The 21,658-nt window shown below is 48.1% G+C and overlaps 1 protein-coding gene and 1 pseudogene across 2 annotated transcripts; one reads left to right on the top strand and one right to left on the bottom strand.

The window, feature by feature from the left end:
* Positions 1-113: 113 nt before the first annotated feature.
* mcm3ap (minichromosome maintenance complex component 3 associated protein) lies at positions 114-21,518 on the bottom strand. 2 transcript variants are annotated; one of them, XM_030343555.1, is made up of 29 exons: positions 21,429-21,518; positions 19,630-21,247; positions 19,027-19,286; positions 16,051-16,132; positions 15,580-15,715; positions 14,463-14,662; positions 13,869-14,008; positions 12,517-12,714; positions 12,011-12,279; positions 10,788-10,950; positions 10,104-10,264; positions 9,657-9,943; positions 8,522-8,823; positions 8,296-8,396; positions 7,924-8,055; positions 7,559-7,672; positions 6,939-7,091; positions 6,584-6,781; positions 6,222-6,290; positions 5,982-6,116; positions 5,532-5,685; positions 4,953-5,220; positions 4,473-4,570; positions 3,777-4,134; positions 3,010-3,315; positions 2,716-2,845; positions 2,257-2,448; positions 1,951-2,101; positions 114-790 (listed from the first exon to the last, which is right to left on the bottom strand). In XM_030343555.1, exons 2-29 carry the CDS (start codon positions 21,155-21,157, stop codon positions 614-616), a joined length of 6,462 nt encoding a protein of 2,153 aa, XP_030199415.1. In that variant the 5' UTR covers positions 21,158-21,247; positions 21,429-21,518; the 3' UTR covers positions 114-613. The 2 variants fall into 2 exon arrangements, 1 of the variants encoding a protein (XP_030199415.1); XR_003974158.1 differs by lacking the exon at positions 114-790 and having other exon boundaries at positions 2,257-2,476.
* LOC115533050 (paired box protein Pax-8 pseudogene) lies at positions 16,667-18,683 on the top strand (annotated as a pseudogene).
* Positions 21,519-21,658: the final 140 nt, after the last annotated feature.

Here is a 21,658-nt window from a genome sequence, read left to right on the forward strand (position 1 = left end):
AGAAAATAACCTCGGACCATGGCGTTACATCACTGTGCAGAAGGGCACTAGCGATATCAACTGTCTCCAAGATGGGGAGAACTCAATGAAATAAAAAATCAAATACACTTGCATAAAAAATACGGTATTTATTATGACTGACAAATACATGCTTAAAAAATAGCACACTTAAGTACTTATTTAATTCTAATTTGATACGTCCAAGTCCAGAAAAACATGAGACACAAAATCATATCCATACGTTGATAAAACATCTCTCAGAACAGCATATTCTCATTTTATAGACAACGTCATGCAGAAAGCAAAAAGACAAAAATTCATAGATACACAAACAAAAACATTCAAAAGGTTTTACTAATTGTACAGAAATAAAAAATGGGAAGGAAAACAGGCTATTGCAGGATATGTCTTCCTTCCATAAGACCATTAAGCTATTTAAAAACGAAATAAAAACACACCTGGCATCTCAAGAGGAAAGAAAAACGACAACTGACATTTCCAAGAGTGCTTCTACATTCTTGACAGGCATCCCTTCCAGTCCACTGAGGGCAGTTTGCGGTGGCAGAACACTAGCTGCTGGGTCACATGACATGAAGCAGTTTGGGTCATGTGATCAGTCGTCCACGATGCCCAGCATGCCGTCAAGCCTCAGTCTGCAGGCCAGCTCCTCCTCCTGGCTCCCTAGGATCTGGCGCTGGATGTCCTGGAGCCTCTGCGCCATGGTTACCGGGGACAAACTGGTCTGGCCCGGTCCGTCATCAAAAGTACAGTCCTCCGAGGACTTTGCTTTCTAAAATGATATACAACAGATGATGGTCACTATCACAATCACAATAATAAACTGTACAAATAACTTTTTATTTATTTGTAGGCTTTTTAGTGATTTTTCTTTTATCAAAGGCAACTTACAGTGAATCCAACATTTGTTTACATACATGTCCTACAGGAGCAGTTAGGGGTTAAGGGCATTGTTGCTCTTGCTACAGGTAGACTGAGGACATTGGGGTTTGAAACCAGGACCTCTCGGCGAGGAGTCAAACATCCTAACACTAGACTAAAGTGTTTTTCAACGTGCAGTATGTGTACCATTACGTTAGGTGGTATGGGGATTTTATTATGGAATAGACACATTTAAATATGAATTAATTTTTAGGTTTTATGTTAATTGTGTTTCTGAATGAAAGCAGCCTGTTTGCTTTTTCCTTCCAATGTTCCCCTCGTTACCATGGCACGCTCAGCCCCTGCATGTGTATTTACCTACTTTTTACCGTTTGCATACGAGTTGGTACGCAAAATGCCTTGATGATGACTTGGGCTGAATCTGAATACTTAGTACATACTATTTATGTTCAGCGTCTACTACTTAACCGTACTACACTTGACTGTGTAGTACGGTCTACAGCTATGCGTAGAACGCCTCCGAACGCTTCCGAACACCGCCGAAACTCCACCGGATGTTTGGAGATGACGTATCTCCCCTCAGATGCCGGCAAAATTACTTTGATAAGTTACCGGTTTTCCGTCTTGTCATGGTTGCTATTAAATTAAAAATGTCTCTTTTTACTTAATTACTTACTTTACTTTTTTACTCTTTTTTTTAATGTCTCTTTTTTTCGCCGCTTTCTACGATGTCTTTCTGGTGGTGTCGGGTCAGCCATCTCTTCTTCGTTCGTTACTAGACTCCGGTTGCATTGTGGGATAGCGTAGTGAACTCCGTTGTTTACTGTGGCGGTAGTACGCATTCGGAAACGTTTTCCGTACTACACAATGCGTACTGAGCATTCGGACGCGCTATATTTGTGGCGTACTACAAAATACCTACTATTTAGCAGTCAAGTATGAGTATTCGGATTCAGCCTTGGTTTTGGAACCACTTCACCTGACTATCCCAACCCCATTAACTTGATTTATTATTGAAATCCCAATAAGATAAATGTAGGACCATCATACTTTTGTGAGTGGGGCTCTCGATGATCTAGCCTTGCTAGAGGGCACGGCGGGGGGGGATGCGGAGAGCAGCGTGGAGGAGGGTATGAACAGAGGCATGGACAGGCTCTCCGGGGGGTCGGAGGTCAACCAGCGCTTCAGCTGCTCAATGCTCCTGCAGACAGACGACAGACAGATAGGAGAGAGACAGACAGACAGATGCAGAGAAACAAAGACATATTTAGATTTACAATGAACAGTTTGTCTCGACTCAAGATAGTACTCTTACAGGAGGCCTAAATCATGGTAGGGTAGAGGTAGGGTCCATGCCTCTGGCTGTGGGCCTTCTCCTCCTCCAGGCCGCGGAGCACCAGTCCAGGCAGCAGCTCCTGGGCTGAGGAGGTGTGGGTGATGTCCAGGCTGGGGGTGGAGGAGAGGGCGGCCTGGGGCGCTGCCAGGCAGTCAAACAGCCTTTGTCTCAGGGACAGAGAGCTAGGGGTCCCCTCGCTGGCATCGCAGCCTCTGGTGGAAGGGAGAGGTGAAAACCACACTGAAATATTAAATTATGCTGTCAAATTAAAAATTATGTGTGTCAGGCCAATGCTTTCATAACATCATAGGAGAACCACTAAGCAGATTATTTAACTATAAAAAAAACAAAAAGACAGAAAAGTAGATGTGGTGCATTTTGTAAAGTGCGTTATTTCAACCCAGAAAGGTTGAACTAATCCAAACGCCGACCTAGAGAAATAAGCGTGGATAATGGGGTTGAACACGTGCTCCTCTCACCCTTCTGTATGCAGCCGTTTCTGCCGGTGTGTGAGTCGGACCGCCTGGCTCCACTCCTCAGGGGGATCGAAGTGCTTCAGGGAATCTGTGAGAAAGTACACCAGCACCTCCCCGTCCTCTGTCACCGCATCTGATCACACGCAAAACAAAAACACACCCAGAAGATCTCATGAGAACGTGCGGCACTGCATCAGTGAATAGCGCCCCATGACTACAATGGAGTGCTTTCTTCTTAGGTCAACACATTCAGCGGATAGGGGTTGGACATTAGGGCTACAACCAGGGGGAACGTACCCTGGCAGACGGGCAGGTCGGGGCTGGGCCAGTCCTTCAGCCTGTGGTCGATGCACAGCACCAGCAGGTCGTCCCAGGGCACCTGGTTGTATCCAGGCCCGTGGCGGTCGTCCCGCCCCCCCCAGGACATGCGACGGGGCGACGAGCGGCGATGGCGGTGGGTGGCGGGGCCCGGATGGTAGTGCTGCTGGCGGACCCTCCCAAGGAGGTTTTCCAGCCGGGACACGAGGAGGGGCCGGCCGTGGGGGGTCCCGGGGATCTGGGAGGCGTAGCGGAGGACGGAGGACTGCAGCTGGGACCAGCCGGCTGTGGAATAAGGGATAGCATCAAGACATACGTTAATAGTCCAAGGTGGGAGGTGTTGGTGATTAATCTAATTTTGAACACGATTTCAATTTTAGCGTCAAACGATCACAAATTAACATAATCAGGTTTTTCGTTTTTCTGTTTTTTGTTTTATAGAAAGGGCAGAACAGCTGGATACATATCTGTACAGAATTTTAGATTGGAACATTTTCTTTTTGACCATTTTGTTCTCAGTTACAAAGTTTTCTTTGGGAGAGACATGCTGAATAAGTGCAACATGTTTTCATACTCACAAATAATCATTTGAATAATCATGATTTCAATATTGACCAAAATAATCGTGATTAGGATTTTTCCCATAATCGAGCAGCCCTAGTGGGTGTAGTAGAAATTAGTAGAAACGCGTAATGTAATCTAATGGAGTAGATGCTATTTGGTGGAGCCTCTGCCTCAGTACTCACCGGTAGCGGACGGCATGTCCCAGTCGGGGATGCTCAGGCCCAGCACCGCGCTGCGCAGCCAGGCCAGGTGCTGGGCCGAGTTCCAGCCCAGGTGGGCCCCCGGGGGCCAGCAGAGGCTGAGCAGCTCCGGGGAGGACACTGCGTCTGCCAGGTGGGCCAGCACGGCGTTGTACAGGCAGACCACCGGCGCCGGGTCCAGGGAGGGCAGGCCGACCGAGGCCCGCTCCCGGCGCTGGGCCTGCAGGCGGCCGCTGAAGTGCTGGCTGAGGCCCGCCTCCACGAACTGGACCAACGTCTGGCAGGAGAGGGGGCGGGGCGGGGGGGCGCGGGCCAGGAGCCAGCGCATGGCCTGGGTCAGCTGGGCAGAATCACAGGGGGTTAGGGTTCAGGCGGAAAACTGTAGGGAAGTGCCCCCCCGAGAGGTGACAATGGTCTTGCATGTCTTATTCATTTAAATAATTTATTGTCTAACAAGGAAAGGCACATTCAAGAAAATTTATAATTTACGTTGACTAATTAATAGATAAAGCAAGGACAGTTTTATTTTATTTTATTATGAATAACTATTTATCTGTTTACCTAAAAATGGGGAAAAAAACAACAAAGACCATAATGCTTTGCAATCTGAACGATCTTTCAACTATTCGAGGTAAACCATTGATTGTGCTGTGCGCCTTGCAGGTGTTTGAGGGCTACCTGGTGGGAGGCCTGCATGTCACTGGTGCTCTCCGGGATGTGATAGAACACGTGTTCAGAGATCAGGCCCTCCTCAACCAGGGTCTGCAGCATCAGAGCTAAGGGAGAGACAACCCACAACAAGGTCAGGAGCCATTTACAGTCATCTATAGACCCAAAGACCTAAAGACCTTCTAATATAGGAGGGCATTTAGTTAGTTCTAGTTAGAATTATATTGACTTAGCTTTACTTGCATGTGTTTTAGCCCTGTAATTTGAGATTTCATGAATGTAAAGTGCCTTGTAAATTGAAATAATAATTATTTCATCAAATAAGAAGGTCTTAGGATATTTATTTAACCTCAAAAAAAGAAACGATTAAAACGATTAAGACAACTAATTTACAGCACAGTATCAGGACTGTAATCAAAGTTTAAAGGTCAGAATATCCTATAAGCCCTATTTCAAAATGTCCCACTACAGGTCATCTTATGAGAGTACCTTCTTCTAGATTGTGCGTTTCACTGGTGCTGTGGTGCTGGGATCCCGGTACCAGTATGACCAGCGGTAACGGGATGTGCCAGGCGCTGGCCTGCTGGAGCTGTTTGAGCTGGAGCAAGGCCGAGAGCAGGGGGACGTCCTGGTCGTCCTGCCCTTCCACGGGGCAGGGCAAGGCGGGGAGCAACAGCAGCAGAGCCCCCGTGCCCTGGAGCTCACTGCTCTCCTCCATCTGGGAGAAACCCTCATCGCTCAGAGGGCCGCGGGACACCTTGGGGGACAATAAATGGGGGACATAAATTACGCGGATCCACAAAAAAGAGAAATTAAAGGCGAAAAATAAGGGATTAAACTATATCTGTCACATTTGTCAGCAGTGTTATGCATACCCATGCTAGGATATTTATGCAGTTACAGTTTACAAGAATTTTATTTGTTTTCATGTTAAAAACTAATTATTTAGCTTTTCACATTGTTCACGTTGTATGGGCCTTATTCTCCTAGTATCCATCTTGGTTCTAAAGCTAGCTGGGCGGGAGAACCGATGGTGGAATTCTGCATTCAGTTCAGAAGGGAACCTACCTTGATGCTGAGGTGGACCTTGTGCGCCCGCTCTCCAACCTCCTTTAGCGCGTTGGTGACACGCAGCGTCTGCAGCGTCCCATCCACCTGCTTCTCTTTGACCTCCAACCCCTCTCCGCCTCCCAGCTTCACCTCCAGCCAATCAGAAAGCACCCTGTAGAGGAGGGCCACATTGTTGAGCCATTAATCAGACACTAAACTTCTACCCAACCCAAAGCGATTTAGAGGGGAACCGCGCAGCTTGCCTGTTTCTTATATAATAGTACATGCATATGCATTGAAGAAATTGCGGCATGCAACAACAACTCACTTAGGGCAAAGACCATCCCATAAAGGTTTGACCCGTGAGGTCAATGGTCCAAGTTTTCTGTGCTATTTGTTTCATACCACAATGGATGAAGTCCACTAAACTGATGGAATTGGATCTCATGTTGGTATCGAGCTACTCACCGGTCAGCAAGGCTAGCGACACTCTCGTGGTCACTGGGCAACAGCAGGGTGGCCTTCCAGAATATTCTATCGGGGGGGTTTGGGATGTTGTCCGTCACCAACCCTGGCAAGTCCAGCGGAGCCCAAACCGCCTCGCTGCAACACACACGCACACAAACACGATGAGTACAGCGCGAGTTTAGTCGTGCTGAGAGCCAGTGGTGTGGGGAGAGATGGAAAGAGAGAGAGTGGACTGCTTACTCCAGGAGCCGCTGGTAGTAGTAGTGAACTCTCATCTGGTGGAGGGTTTGCTGTCTCATTCTCAGCTGCCTGTGAAACGGGGACATCGTCATATATGGTTGAGGATAGGAGAGGTGCAACGGCATGATGAATTAAAATACCCAAACAAAGGTGACACAGTAGGCTAACTAGTCTTTTTTAAAAGGAAATATATCCCAACTGAAACTAGTCTGGAGTAAATAGAAATAAAAAGGGCTTTTAATGCATCTTGTGCGGGCTGTAATAAGGATGGTATACAACCATGAGGACTCGTTCTCCTCAATATGACTTACGTGTGAAATATTTAACAGTGTAGTGCCAGGTGTGCAGGCAGGCTGGGGTACCTTGTGCTGGAGAGGGTCATGTCCCCAGCGTTGCCCAGGTTGACCAGCCCGCGGGCCAGCTGGGAGAGGGAGGGCTGCTGAGGAGCGCTGGGGGCCAGCGCCCACAGCTTGCAGCGGGGGTCCACGCCACAGGGGGCCGCCGGGAAGCCCCGCATCTGCCTCTTGAGGCGCCGCCGCACGGCCACCACGTCACGCCACCTGGAGAGGGGGGGGGGGGAAGGAAGAAGAACGTGAATATCCTACAATTAACTAAACTCCTCACAACAACTGCTGTGAATCTCTCATCCTTTATCTGCCTGAAAAGATTTGTCAGAAATATCGTCCTGTGCCTTCCACGTCCCCTCGGTTTCGGTACCTTTTGATGTACTTGTGGATGTGCTGCAGCTCCGCCTCCAGGACCTCCTCAGCCAATAGGGTGAGCTCTGTGTCCAGGGTCTCCTCCAACAGACCGGTGCAGACCTGCTCTGTGCACAGTGCTTCCAGCTCCCTCTGGTCTATCTCAGCCTCCCTGGTACAGGACACAAGTAGTCAGAGGCAGATCCACACCTACTGCAGGCAGTTGTTCACTGCTGTGTGTCATTCAAATGAACTCCCATTTAGCAGGCTAGTATCTAAAGGGAGAGAGAGAGATTTATTTGAGATGCATGTCATGAAGGAGCGGGTAGGGGTTAGGGCCCCTTGCTCAGGGATGAGTACAGGTACTAGGCTGAAGACGTTGAGGCTTGAGCAGGGAACCTGCCGCCCCGAAGACTTCCCAGCCACTACACTATTCTGCCCCCTTCATAGGGAACCCTTAGAACCCAGCAAAAACCCTTCTGGACACTAATCACAGATTGCGAACTGCAAACGGTTTAGTGTTCTGCTTTGGCCAGAACTTGTGTGAACTTGCTTCATCGTAGATCTGAACTAATGCAGGATCTGAGGTCAACGTCAATAGTCTGAGGTCATTGAGGGTGGTATCTCAGCCCGTCTTACTGGATCTGTTCCCTGGCGGTCTGCTGGATGCTCTCGGCCAGGACGTCCCTCAGGACCTCAGCACAGAGAGAGAAGCTGAACTGGACCAGGAAGGCCTCGCACTCCTGCTTTCTCCTGCAGAGAGACAGATTCATAAATGGTACACTGCAGTTACGATTGCAGAATAAGATTGAATTCAAATGTAATGTAATGTTTAATTTGAAGGTGTGCAGAGAGAATGGTTGAGACAGTAAATAATAGATTTGTCCTCAACAAATAATACCTTCCAGCCTGCATCAAATAAGTTATTTTAGTTTATGTGATTCATTACATCTTGAGCTAAATCAAAGCATGAATGAATCATGTGATGATGAGCTGTGTCCTACCGAGCCTCCTCTATTCTGCGTTTTTCCTCGGCAACACGTGAGGCTTCCAATTGGATCTCCTCAGAAGACACTTCCTGCAACACCTGGCCAATCACCTCGCTCAGGACCACCTCCACCTGCACATTGCTCTCCCTGTGGACCAATCAGATTCAAGTAAACAGCGTGATATACAGTCCAGTACAAACGATATACCCACTTCTAATCACTTAAAGCTTATGCTTATCAATTCTCATGCATTTACTGTACCATTACAATACATCCGTAATGACTATTTCTTATATCCATGTCAGCACTGACTATATAGATTTTTCAGGCACTAAAAGGTGCTGAGTGTATGCGTGTGGGCGTGAGTGTACGTATCTCTGTACTTACGACAGAGCCACTCTGGCGTAGTGTGCTCCCGCACTGGACACCTCTCTGACCGCCGAGTCCACCTCCTCCTCCAGGAGGCTCTCCACCACAGACACGATGTCCTGGAGGACAGACGGGTAACAACCGTAAACAACAGCACTTTTTCCTTTTTATCTCAGGATTGACCACATCATAAGTGCTTCATGTGATCGTAAAGCCAGCAACTCTACATGTTCTAACATCATACCTCATCGCTATAGGCTGGTGGTTTGGGCGCAGGGGGCTGCACTGGCAGAGGTAGGGGTGATGGGGCTTTGACGGCCTGGGGCGGGAACAGAGGCTGGAAGAGCTGCAGGGCGGGGTTCACCGGCATGGCCAGACCGCTGGGGGGGAAGCCGGCCAGGCTGGCCTCCCCTAACAAGGGGGCAGCACACGCATCAGCCAGGGAGCCAGGCTGGGCCGGCTGCTGGTCTCCAAACAGCCTAGACGGCCGCGGCGGGGGCAGGGCCTCGACCTCCTGCAGAGCCCTGGGGTCTTGAGCGAACTCGGCTGAGAGGGCGGAGACAAATAGGGAGATGTCACATGGAACTAGGGCTGGGACGACGCGTCGACGTAATCGATGACGTCGACGCATAAATTACGTTGACGCGAAAAATGCGCGTCGATTAAAAAAAGGAAAAAAAAAAGAAAAGATGGGCGGCGCCGGAGCGTAGTAGGCTCCTCAGACTTTCATAAGTGCAAGGCGCCACGCACTCGTTCCTCTAAAGTATGGGAATTCTTTAATGTGAAAGGAAACGATTCCGTGATATGTCGTCTTTGCAAAATGGAGATGACTTTCCATTCTAGCACCACGGCAATTCACCAGCACCTGAAGAGGCGCCACCCGGTAGCAGCTGCAGATGACTGAGCACCGTAGAATTCTAAGAATGCATTACTTTGCACTTTTATTTTGGAATTTAAAGGCAATAAACATGTATTGAAATGTTAAGGAATATTTTTTTTTTTTCGTTCAGATATGTAAATCAACATGTATAAATTGCTATTAGTCAATTAATGGGGAGATAATCGAGAATCGAATCGGACTGAAAAAATGAATCGTTCGATGAATCGATGCATCGAAAAAATAATCGCTAGATTAATCGTTGAATAAATAATCGTTTATCCCAGCCCATGGAACATGAATCCTTTTGTATTTTTCATGATATATGTGAGTCTTAAACGGGCAAATTAAATATACATTTATAATTAACATTTTCTGAAGAGTCAAATTATGTATCTGCTCAAAGCTATATGAACACACCTTCACTTTACAGAAATTACACGGTTTAACTTAATGGAAAGATATACAATTATGTGCATCCCTCTCATCAAAATTGACTTACAGGAGAAGATGCTGGTCTCTGGAGCCGCTGCCATGGCAACAGTGGTTGCGGTGGCGATGGGGGCTCGATATTGGCTGGAGGAAGGCTCTGGGGGCGTGCCTCCCTCTCCTCGGTACCTATTGTTGCCATCGAAGCTGCAGACGGGGATGTGCTGGGGGGGGCTTGGGAGCGGCCCTCCGTTCACCACCTCTCCGATCAGCACACACCTCTTCCCCAGGATGAACGCTGACTTCTTCAGGGACAACGACTCAGGGTCCTGGTAGGATGTGCGGCTCAGCTCCACCACGCTATGGAGAGGTCAAAGGTCAACTCTAGCAATGTGGTTCTTTTAGCAAAAATGTCTGTCTTTGTTTACACTCAGCGTCTGTCTGTCTGTGTGTATACATAAAACAATACGAACATTCAGTGGAGAGGAGCGCGTCCACTCACCCGAGCGCGTCCACTCACCCGTCGCTGACCACCAGGCCGTACTGCTGGACGAAGTTGGACGCCGCATCAACATCTGGGAACATCAGCATCCGGGCCAGGTCCTCCACGGGGAACGCTGTGGACCGCTGGGAGCCCACTGTGTGGGCGATGTTCAGGGTCAGCAGAGCCTTGGATCTCACCTGGACACGCAGACAGGGACAGCGAGACAGGTGGAGAGAAACACAGACAGACAGACCAGCACACAGTAATGAAACAGAGGTTTATTCACCAGACCTGGTTGTGCATTCATTTTATTTGGGATTCCCCAATATATGAATCGTCATGGATTGCCAATAATGAAGGTTTTTGTACCATTTCAATGCAAAAGCTAAACTGAAATATCAATATCGGTCCAGAAATTCCTTGAGGTTTTCCATGTAGCACACACACTCTGCTCAAAGGGAATATTATAACACAGATTCATGTCAATAAGAAGCAGATGGGGAACTGGGCAACTCGCAGAAGGATGTCTATAGGTTATGCTGCGGACATCGGGGATCAAACTCAGTACCTTACTGCTGAGAATTGTATATCCTTAGACATTGCACTGTGCTGTTAAACATTGTAACCCACTCAATTAACTATGGACAGCTGCAAAAAGTAGGGGAAACATTAAATTGCGGCATTCTACAGTCAAGGAACGTAAACAAGCTGTTTTCCCACCTGGTTGAAGTATCGGTGGAGGAGGCAGCTGGCCAGGTACGAAGCACACTTCACCAGCTTGAAGAAACGCACAAAGTTGTTGCTGTTGAGCGCAGCGAACGCCTGCACAGCAAACTTCACCTCCGGGGAGTTACGGACCTCGTCTCGGAACTGCTGCACCTCCCTGCACACCACATGTAATATATATGAGATGTATATAAGAACTTAGTTGTACCTATAGTTGCATATATGATGACGAGTAGACATACATGAGCACAAAAGGAAAGCAAAAATCAGGAGGCTTGTGGCCCCAACATGAAGAATACTGTCTTCATTGGATTTCATTGACGGGAGTCGACTCATATTTGAAAACATTTTACATCTCAAACTAACTGATCAATCCAAGCCAGTGTTTCCCCTAGAATTTTTTTTAGGCCCGGTGGTAAGAGCTGATAGTGTGATTTGTTATACATTTTTCACGGGATGCTAGAGTATTTGTTGGTTATTTCCATATAAAACACTTGCTTAGCCATCACAAGTTGATAATGATTCAACACTGACAAGTGTTGGGAGGAGATAATGATCTCCTCCCTCTGCCCCTCTGACGTGTTCCTCCACACCTGTCACTCGCCCTTCTTCCCCACCTGTACTCTCGTTTGGCACCGTGTTTAGGAAGAACCTTGAAATACCTTTTTGTCCTTCATCACTTTTACGTTTTTTTTTGGTGGTGCCATGCTAATGATGATATAACTTAATGCTGTCAGATTGTCCGTTATGATGGGGCATCATCTGCGCACGCGCGACACCGCTTTTTTTTTTTTTTTTCTCCTTTTAATTTTTTTTTTTTTTTTTTGGCCGGTTGTTGGCCTGGCGGGGGCGCTCGTTGGCCTGGTGGCCCGCCAGGCCTGAACAATGGTAGGGGAAACACTGCAAGCAGTTGTCACAAACCTTGTCCATGATCAGCAACAGTGCTAGATTGGGATCTCACACCTATCATCAGCCTGTAGCACCGTACCTCGCTAGTTGGCTGGTGCTTTCCTTTCCAAAACATACTTAAAGCATCCTCAAATGTAATATTATAATTATCTAAATAGGCCGCTTTCTACTTTTGATTGACATTCTCTTTGAGTGTCTTTAAATGGGATGCCTGCCGCTGACTAGGTGGAGCGCTCTCGACGTCCTCATGTTTAAAAGGTGCTCTCTTACTAAATTAACCGACTCATCAGTTCATTCCAGGGCCTCACCGCAGGGTGTCTCCCTCGTTAAGGTTGAGGAGCACGTTGTACAGCCGGAACTCGGCCTCCCGCGGGCAGTAGACCTGGCGCTCCGACAGGTCCTGGTACATCTCCTTCAGGCTCTGCAGGCACTTGGTCAGGTTCTCGTTGTTGATCTTGGGCTCGAACGTCCTCATGCTCTCCTCGCACAGTTGGTGGGCGCAGTGCACGTGGAAGCGTGTGCACTTCTCGATCAGCGCCACCGTCTCGGGGCAGCAGAGGTGCTGCTGGATGATGTCCTGTAGGAGAGGGGGGGGGATTATTCAATATTGATAACAATGATAACAAGCAATAACTTATCAATACATAACGTTTATTTGCATAGCCTTCATTACAAAGTCTTAAATGGTCTCCAAAGGCCCAGATTGAGGAAGCACTAAAGCTAGCACTTAGAGGCTTGTATGAATGAAGGTATAAATGTATGGCTCAGACGGCCTTGTCATTGGGAGTTATGGCTGCTATGGGTCTGTGCGGACCTTGCGGATGCCTCTGGTCCGGTTCCAGACGAAGTCGTACCAGTCCCGGTAGCCGTCAGGGCCCTGGTCCATGACCTGGGTGACCAGGTAGTCCATGGTCAGGCTGAGCACAGGGAGGGGCCGCAGCTCGTGGGGGAGGGGCTCCTCCTGGTCCGCAGACGACCTGCTGTACTCCTTAATGGCCGCACGGTGGTCCACCTGATTGGGTATACAATGGGTAGAAGAGGACGTGGCTTCAGCGCATCCAAAACCCTAACACCTCATTCTCCAAGCGCTGCTCGACTCGTGCAAGGCGTGTCGCTCGTGAGCGCCTTTTGGAGGACGTCATTCGAGTACATTATTAACTTGATTTGAGGCATACACTAATTACCTTTTCAGACGCACTCAATGTGCGGACAAACAATACAGTGGCACATCATATAAATGTTTTCAGGCTGGCCAAAAGACAGTAAAGAATGAAATCAAGTCATATGAAAGCAATATAAAAAACAAGCTTAAGGCTGAGTCTCAATTCCTTTGCTTCAAGCAAAATCTCAGCCCTATGCTGTTGCGCGTTCACGTGCAGCGAGTCATGTCCCGAAAGCCATTTTAAGGTAGGGTAAGGGGTAAGGGGGAGGGCTAACATCCCCTCGAAGTTAATATTTTTGATGGGCACCCTTGCAAGCAACGTTACAGTTGTGACCTGCTCCCGCAATACCTTGCGAGAAAATGGAAAATCAAGAGCTTGGAGGTTTAAGCTTTGATCCCCTGCCAAGTAATGCATTAGTTTGTTTTAAAAATGCTTATTAGCCTGGAGAATGGTGGATCAATGGGATAATCATAATGTTTTATAAACCAGTGTATCTTTTCATTTGTGAAGAAAAATCTATGTTATTATATATTGTACATAACATGTGGCCATATAACCCAGTTCTGCCATATAATTTCTCCTTATTTGTTATGTTTTCTTTCAGGAGATCATTGAGGCCGCTGCCATCACAGAGCCCATCCCTCCACCTCAAGCACCTCTTCTGCATTGGTAGCCCTAAGCCCCCCAACCCCCAGGAAGATAGCAAAATTAACCATCCACTGATGGTCTAAAAATCGACGAGTTAATGATAAAATGTGATGGTTGATGCCTTTTTGTAATGTGCAATATTAATATATTTAAAATAAAACGTCAACGACTACTAATGACGTACTGTAACTGGGTCTTGAAGGGTTGTCGGCCTATTTCGTAGGGGTAGGGTTAAGGGGTAGGGGTAGGGTTAAGGTGGAGATTTTTGGTTGAGCAAAGAAAGGGGTTTGGGCCTAAGTGCATTGACCCACGAAACGGTGATCATCAATGGCCGTGAGACCCAGCGCTCCCTTACCATCTCCGTCTCGGGGACCAGCTCGAAGCAGCTCAGCTGGTTGCGGGTCTCCCTCATGTAGCGCTCCTTCTCAGGACACATGTCAGGACACGTCCCCACAAACACCTTGGACAGGACCAGGTCTGTACGCTTGGGACGCCCTGTAGGGAATATGATAGATTAAGATTAAATCCCATCCATGGTGGGAGTTGGATTATAAACAGGGGCTGATGATAGCGTCGTGGATAGGGTCAGGGTGATACCCCAATGTCTGCAGCCAAACTTGTAGGTGAATTTGAGCAAACGCCCCTTACCCTTCCTACTCCTTGATGACACACATCGAACATCACTCTATGCTACATTGCAAGTCACTTGATGGAAGCGTCTGTTTATTAACTAAATGGCAAATCAGTTCTGTGTGTGCCACTGAATGGGTTTTAGGAACATGGTGAATATAATTAGCTGTTGATATTTAGATCTGTTAAAATAGCATTCATTATATTAATAAATAGCATCAACAGTGAGAACAGGTCAACATAAACAAAGCAGAGATGTTGTCGTATAACCAACGAAAAGGTGAAATAAGGAATAGTGTGGAGTGGTTGGTGGCTTCACCTTGCCGCATGATCTTGTCCCGCTGCTCAAGGAGGCGGTACTTCTCATCCGCCGTTTCCGCCGTCTGGCCAATCAGGGGCAGAAGAGAGGAGGGCACGGAGCGCTCGGAGCTCAGCGATTGGCTGTCGGAGGAGCCTTCCTGTTGGGGATCGCTGTCAAACTGCAGGGACTTGGCAATGGAAGGCTTTTTCACTGGAGAACTGCAAGGAAACACAACAAAAGGAGAGCAACATTGGAGGTTTAACTTTTGGTCAATTTGTGTGTTACATTAAACCAATAAACATAGGGTCGTTTAGGTAACGGTCGGCTTTTCTTTTTTTTTTTGCCATCCACCCCCCCAAAACATTGGGGGACTCTGCTATTATTATTATATATATTTTTTTAATTTTATACATTAATAAGTTTTCAAGGATTAAACAGAACAAAAAATAGAGCTCTCATACAGAGTCACCTCAATCCTACAAACAGACAAACACAAACAGAAACAAAACAAAAACCCTAACCTGTATTTAGTTAAAAATAAATATAAATATCTGCAGCATCAGGAGCTGTTGTTGATGTACATATTTGAGGGATACTTATATAATTATGTCAAGAACTACTTGCCACCTGACTGCAGCCCACCGAGACAAAAATTGTTAATTTTTTCCATTCTTATCTGCAATGTGTGATTCTAATATAAAATTATGTTTGAGAAAGTGCTTAAATCTATTAATAAGTAAAAAATTCAGCTGATTTGGTCGTAAATATAAATTTGTAAATAGTTGGCTTGATTCTTTGAGGCATGTTCATATAACAAGTGCATCCTTACAAAAGGTTAAGTCCGAGAAACAATCATCTACCTCTACAGAATACACGTCTTAAATCAGATCCCAAACTTCTATTTGCCACACTTTTTTCAAATGCATGTCTATACTATCAAATCTATTATTTTACCTTTATAATTTAATATTAAATTACTGATTGTCTTCAAAATGTGATCCCTGCCTGAAAAACTCTGAATGGCCTTTGTGCAAGGAAAATAAATATGACTTGCCTAGTATTTTTTTTGTTGCACAGGTTATGTTAACAAATAGGGAAAGATAGGCTCTATTTTGTGTGTTTGTGTGTTATCTACCTGCGAATCATGCTGGCAGAGCTGCCCAGCGAGGAAGCCCTGGTCTGGGGCCGGTGTTGGGGGGAGGAGCCTGAGTGTAACTCATCAGGGAGGTTCTTCCTCTCCGTCTGCTCCTCTCTCTCTGGCTCCCCGGAACCTGGAAATGCAGAGCAACGGCGACATTTTAAGAGTTAATATTCAAAAGAATGTTGATAAACATTTTGTTTACAGACTACAAATCCCAGAGCCCTTGTCTAAACTAGAGTATTAGTAAAATAATATAGTAAAGGAACAATAAAATGTGGAAACATTCCTATATATCGGATCACTGGAGTCCGGGAGGAGACTCTCCTCCCGGAGAGTCCTGATCAAATATATTCAATAGCTATGAATAACAATACAAAAAAAACACATTTCTAAGAAGACAATATTCATGGTTCAAACTTTAATGGATAATAACTACGCGTGGGGCCAGTGGGGGACAGTACTTACTTTGCCTCTTCCTTTGCCAGAAAATCTGGAGTTCATGCCTTTGCAGCGTTTTTCCCTTCTTCTTTGCCTTTGCTGCAGATGTCTGAAAGAGAAAAAAGTTATTATCGTAAGACCGTCAAATATACTAAATAAATCAAATTACAGGTACCAATACATCATGGTTTCTCAACGGGGGCGTTTGCACAACCTAGGGGGGCGCTGGGAACGTAATTGCTGTTGTTCAGTTCCAGCTGCTCTGAGCGTAGTCTCCACGAAAAGACTGTTTCGTGGTTCCCGGGCTGCGGTGCCCGCAGTTCCCGGGCCATTCATTCATTGACGGGGCACGGTGGGAGGTGCGGAATTACCTATCCCGCGTTGCCCGGGCAGCTGTCACGGTGCCCGCAGTTTTTGGGCCATTCATCAATTCAGAGGGTACGGAGACACAGGAGTTCCGTGGCCGCGCTCACGGTGCCCGCGGTGCCCACGGTTCCCGGGCCGCTCATTGACGGGACGGGGGGGGGGGGGGGGGGGTGGAGCGATTTTATTTATTTATTTATTTTTGGCTCTAGGGGGCCCCCCCCGTGGCCCGGGGCCCCCAAACAATTGCGGGGCCCCAGGCAGTTGCCTGGTATGCCTAATGGGATGCGGCGCCTCTGGCCGTGGCCACGGTCACGGTGAATGAATGTTCAATCCAACCATCAACAATGTACCTATAGTCTTCTTTCTTGGCCAATAGATCTCGATCTCTCTCCTCTCCTCTTCCACTTGTCGCGCCGCAAAATACGTGAACGCGCCCGCCGCCCGTGCCCGGCAGCGGGAACGGGCGTGCTGCGCTGCAAATCAAATTTTGCCGCGCCGCAAATCAAATTTTGCTGCCGTTAGCAAGTGCTCCGGCAGCAAACCCGCAACGCGTCTCTACATTCACTTTGAATGGGATCGTGCTGCGCGGCAACATTTTGCATCTTTTGGTGTGAACGCAGGGTCATTAGGATTATTCATTGCTATTAGTGACCATCGCAAAATGAATGAAAAACGATGCAATGACACCTTTAAGCAATATAACAAGAGTGTGAGTGGGGTTCTTAGTTTATAAAAAAATATATATTGGGGGGGGGGGGGGGGGGGTTGGGGCGCCAGAGGATCAGGGTAAGGTCAGGGGGGCATTTGCTCAAAAAAGGTTGAGAACCACTGTAACACATTAACCTGAAGTAAATAAGATTGCATACCAACATCCTTAAATTATTACACATTTATTATTAAAACATCCTTAGATAAAAGAAGCGTTGTATCTTTCAATCAATCATTATTACTCTAAAGCAGAATCATCATGTGCCTGCAGTGAAGAGGTGCAAAAGGTGTTGCTTTGAAGAAGGAGATCGGTTTAGTCAGCGCCTGTGGAATTATTGTTAGTCATGGGGGTCTTAACCAACTAGTCGGGATGTTTGTGAACGGCCGGCCCCTCCCGGAGGTGATCAGGCAGTGCATCGTGGACATGGTGGACATCGTGGACAACCCTGGGACATCTCACGCCAGCTCAGAGTCAGCCGCGGCTCTGTCAGCAGGATCCTTGGCCGGTACTATGAGACAGGTAGTATCAAACCAGGGGTGATCGATGGCTCTAAGCCCAAGGTGGCAACGCTCAAGGTGGTAGGGAACATCGCAGACTGCAAGCGGCAGAATCCCACCATGTTCGCCTGGAGAATCCACGACCGGCTGCTGCCCGGTCGTGGATCGGTCGTGGGGTCTGTGACGGGGACACTGTGCCCAGTGTTTCAACTCCATCCGCAGAATAATCCGAACAAAAGTCCAGCAGCCCTTCAATCTACCGTTGGAAGGGAATTGCCCGAGTCCCGGACGCACGCTAATTCCCAGTTCGGCTGTCACCTTACTAGGGCGACTCTGTTTGCCCTAGTCAGATTCTCTGGGCTCTACATTCTCTATCAGTGGCCTGCTTGGAATCCCCCCACCAAGCGGTGAAGGGAAGAGAAGCCATGATTACAGCGACCAGGAGAGTTGTCGTCACAGCGTGTATTCTCAGGGCAGTGGAGGGGTCCTCAGAAACCAGATGAGGGGGGACCACTTTCCCTCCGCCCACCAGTGGTTTTGATCGCCATGGCTACCACCCAGAATCCTTGTTTTCCACAGCCATCGGCAAGGCGGAGCAGAGCCCTTTCAGCCAATAGCACTATGTCTGAAACAGGAAATCTCCCCGTAAGTGACCAGCACAAGCTCCTCCCCCAATATGGCAGCTTCCAACTGGGCCTTCATGGAGCTGCAGGCGCTGCAGAGCCCGGTCTCTTGTCAGCTGCAGCAGCTCTAACCATTTCCACCACCATACTCTCAACTCATTCTCCAAACATGCACCAATGTATGGCCAATTCGGCAGCCAGGCTCTCATCTCAGGTCGTGACATGACTAACTCCACTATGCCGGGGTATCCTCCTCACATCCCGTCCTCGGGCCAGACGAGCTATGCTACGTCGACAATTAGTGGCACGGTAACAGGGGCAGAATACACTACTCAGACCTACAGCCACTCCCCCTACGCCTCCTACAGTCAAGCCTGGAGGTTCACTACCTCCAGCATACTGGGCACACCTTATTACTACAGCTCAGCGTCCCAGGGAGACATGGGGATATGTCCTGATCCCTGAGAAGTGCATGTTGCCATTGTAATGCTGTTCTGCCAAATATCTCCACTCTATACCAACCGTTTGGCATTACGGCTCCATAATGGACGTGCTGCGATGTGCATGTTGTATCATTATTATCATTCGACCATTCCAACTTTTGTTAACAGTAGTTCATTGTGTTTTCTTTCTAAATCATTGTCTGATTTATTTTATACATTGTCTGATACATTTTATATTCTGTTGGATCACACATTCATTTTATAAAAAAAATAGAAGAGATATCTTAAAAAAAAGAAAAAAGAAAAATTAGTCTAAAGCAAATCTGAACAAACAGCGACAGTATCTCCACACCACCCATACTCACATGGTCCTGGAAGTGAATGATGGCCAGGTTCTTGTGGGGTCGACAGAACACCCTGCGGACCTTCCCGAAGCGGCCGAAGTGCTTCTCCATCACCTCCTTCTTGTTGAGAGCGGGGGGGACGTTCTTACAATGGAAGGCGGTGCAGTCCGACGGGGACATGCCCAAGCCGCTCTCTGAGCTCTCGCTGCGGCGCGTGCGACGAGTGGGCGTGACCTGTTCAGGCTCCGCCTCCGCCGCCGGCTCTGGGGTCTTGGCTGAAACTGTAGCGGGGTTGAAATACGGTTTACTAAGAAGGTACCACCTTACAGTGGCTGTCAATACAGTACATAAAATAAAGATTTATATAATTATTCAAAGATTTGTGTTTTTTAAAAGGAGAATGTTACGATACTTAATTGGTTTATTTAGCATATTGCGTTTTTTACATTTGTATCTATTTCATACTAATAACTGACCTCATCTCAAATGTCAATCAGGTTAACCCAAAGCCCAAGAAACACTGAGACAAGAAGAACAAGACTGGCACAATAACAATATTCCGTACATCCATCTGAACACAACCCATGTGACCCATGTTTAAAGAAAGAGAACCCAAGAGCTCACCAGAGTCTCCAGCCTTCTCCAGCACTTCCCGGATGGGGGCTTGAGACCGGGGTGGAGCGGCCCCCTGCAGGACAACCTGCCCTGGGCCGTCCCCACTCTCCCCCTCCCCCCTCTCGGACGCCTGACCCTCCTCTCTCCTGACGCCGCCCGACGGGTTCTTCATCAGTCCGCTCATCGCCCGGCCGAAGAGCCCCACGGCTGGGCCGCGCGACCTCAGCAGGGCCCTCTTGGGCGGGTGTCTCGTAGCGGAGTCCCCCGTGGTAGCGGAGCTCTGGTCCTCCGTCAGCAGCTTCTCGGAGCCCGAGACGGGCCGTGATTCCGGGTCCTCCTTTCGCTTGGTGCCTTTCCCAAGCCGCGAGAAGACATTGGGCTCCAGCGCGCCGCCCTGCTTGGCTCCCTTCACCTCCGCGGCGGGCTCGGGCTTGGCTTTGGGTTCGCCGAACGCCGAAGTCTGGCCAAAGACGGCGCCGCCAAACAACGTTGCCGCTTGGGGCTGGAGGACTTTGGCGGAGAAGCTGAAGGAGGAAGGGGTGGTTGGCTGGGCCGTGGTGGTGGTGACTGCTGTGGTTGTGCTGGAGGGGGAGGCTGGCTGAGAGAAGGTGAACTTTAAGGCGCTGGTCGAATCGCCACTGTTGTCGGTGGTCATTGGGTCTTTGTGGGCCTGGATGGAGGGCGCTGCGGTGGGTTGGGAGAAGCAAAACCCTAGGGTGCCACTCTTTGCTCCAGTCAGCAGAGGGAAAACAGTGGCCCCAGTGGTGGTGGCTGTGCTACTGCTCTCCATGGTGCTGGCAGTGGTCTGGGAGAGCATGGCTCCAAAGGTCTGAGCTGGCCCTGTGTTGGTAAGGGGATTTGTCGTTTCTGGGCTAGCGTTGATAATAGGCTTGAACAAAACTTCATTGGCAGGCTTGAAACTGAAGTCAGTAGATCCGAAGCCTTTAGCCTGCTGGGTTACACCCTGGACAGTACTGAATGTGCTGGCGTTCACAGTGGTGGAGGGCTGACCAAAGGCTGACTGTCCAAAGCTTGCTGGTTGGGTGGAGACAGGCGTATTGGTGGGGGCCGTAGCCGACGGCAAGCCAAAGCTGGTGGGTGGTTGGGTAAACCCTGGAGTCTGACCGAATGTGCACGACTGGCCAAACTCGGGCGTTTGCCCGAACCAAGCTTGGCCGGATCCACTTGTCTGTCCGAAAGCTGGAGTGGAACTGGTGCTAAACCCTGAGCTACTCTGTCCAACAGATGGCTGTCCGAAAGATGGAGCCTGGCTCATTGGGGACGGCTGCCCACAGGACTGCCCGAATACAGATGGTTGTCCAAAAGCCGGTGTCTGTCCGAACATGGAACTGGGCGCCTGGTTTAAATTTGGGGTCGGAGCAAATGTGGACGGCTGGAAAAAAGCCATTGGCTGAGGCTGACTCTGCCCGGTGCTCTGCTGTCCAAAGGCGTGGAAGAGGCCGGGCGGCTTGTTGGTGTTGTTGGGGGCTTGGAAGGCGCCCCCTTGCGAACCTCCAAACACATTATTTTGATTCATGATCCTAATGGCAGCAAATGACTGCAGTCCTCAGACACATAAACAGGGCCGATGCCCAGTTTTCCGACGTGTGGTTCTCAGTGCAGCATCCTATAACAATAAAAGATCACATTTTATCACGAAAGATTGACTAAACATTGAACGTTGAGTGAACTTGACGCTAGCAGAATGCTAAAGTATAAACAAGTTAAAAACTATCTAAAATATCAATAGTTAAACGAGTACGAGTTGAATTTATACACAAAACCAAAACGTAATAGATGTAGCATACGTTTTTAAAGTTTTGAAGGAGATTATTCCATTATTCGGAGGCTCGAGGCTGGTTCAGCTCACAACATGAGGAACTTCCGGTTCCGTCGGTGTCCCCAAATTTCACTCCCCGACACAAACCAAGTCCATAAGACTTTGACCGATCATCATTATTTTGAAATTATGCATTAAATATAAATACACCCAGAAAATCCTCGTTTTAATCACTCAAAATATCTCACAATAAAAACT

This window comes from Gadus morhua, chromosome 20 (genome assembly GCF_902167405.1).
Source record: "Gadus morhua chromosome 20, gadMor3.0, whole genome shotgun sequence".
In the NCBI taxonomy this organism is placed as follows: domain Eukaryota; kingdom Metazoa; phylum Chordata; class Actinopteri; order Gadiformes; family Gadidae; genus Gadus; species Gadus morhua.

Bases quoted from the DNA above. Each gene is read 5' to 3' on its own strand.
- mcm3ap (XM_030343555.1), bottom strand. From the start codon at position 21,157: ATGAATCAAAATAATGTGTTTGGAGGTTCGCAAGGGGGCGCCTTCCAA. The intron at 14,663-15,579 runs GTAGATAACACA...GTTTCCTTGCAG, and splicing joins TCTGCCAGCATGATTCGCAG to TTCTCCAGTGAAAAAGCCTT. The intron at 5,221-5,531 runs GTAGGTTCCCTT...TTGTCCCCCAAG, and splicing joins AGGTCCACCTCAGCATCAAG to GTGTCCCGCGGCCCTCTGAG.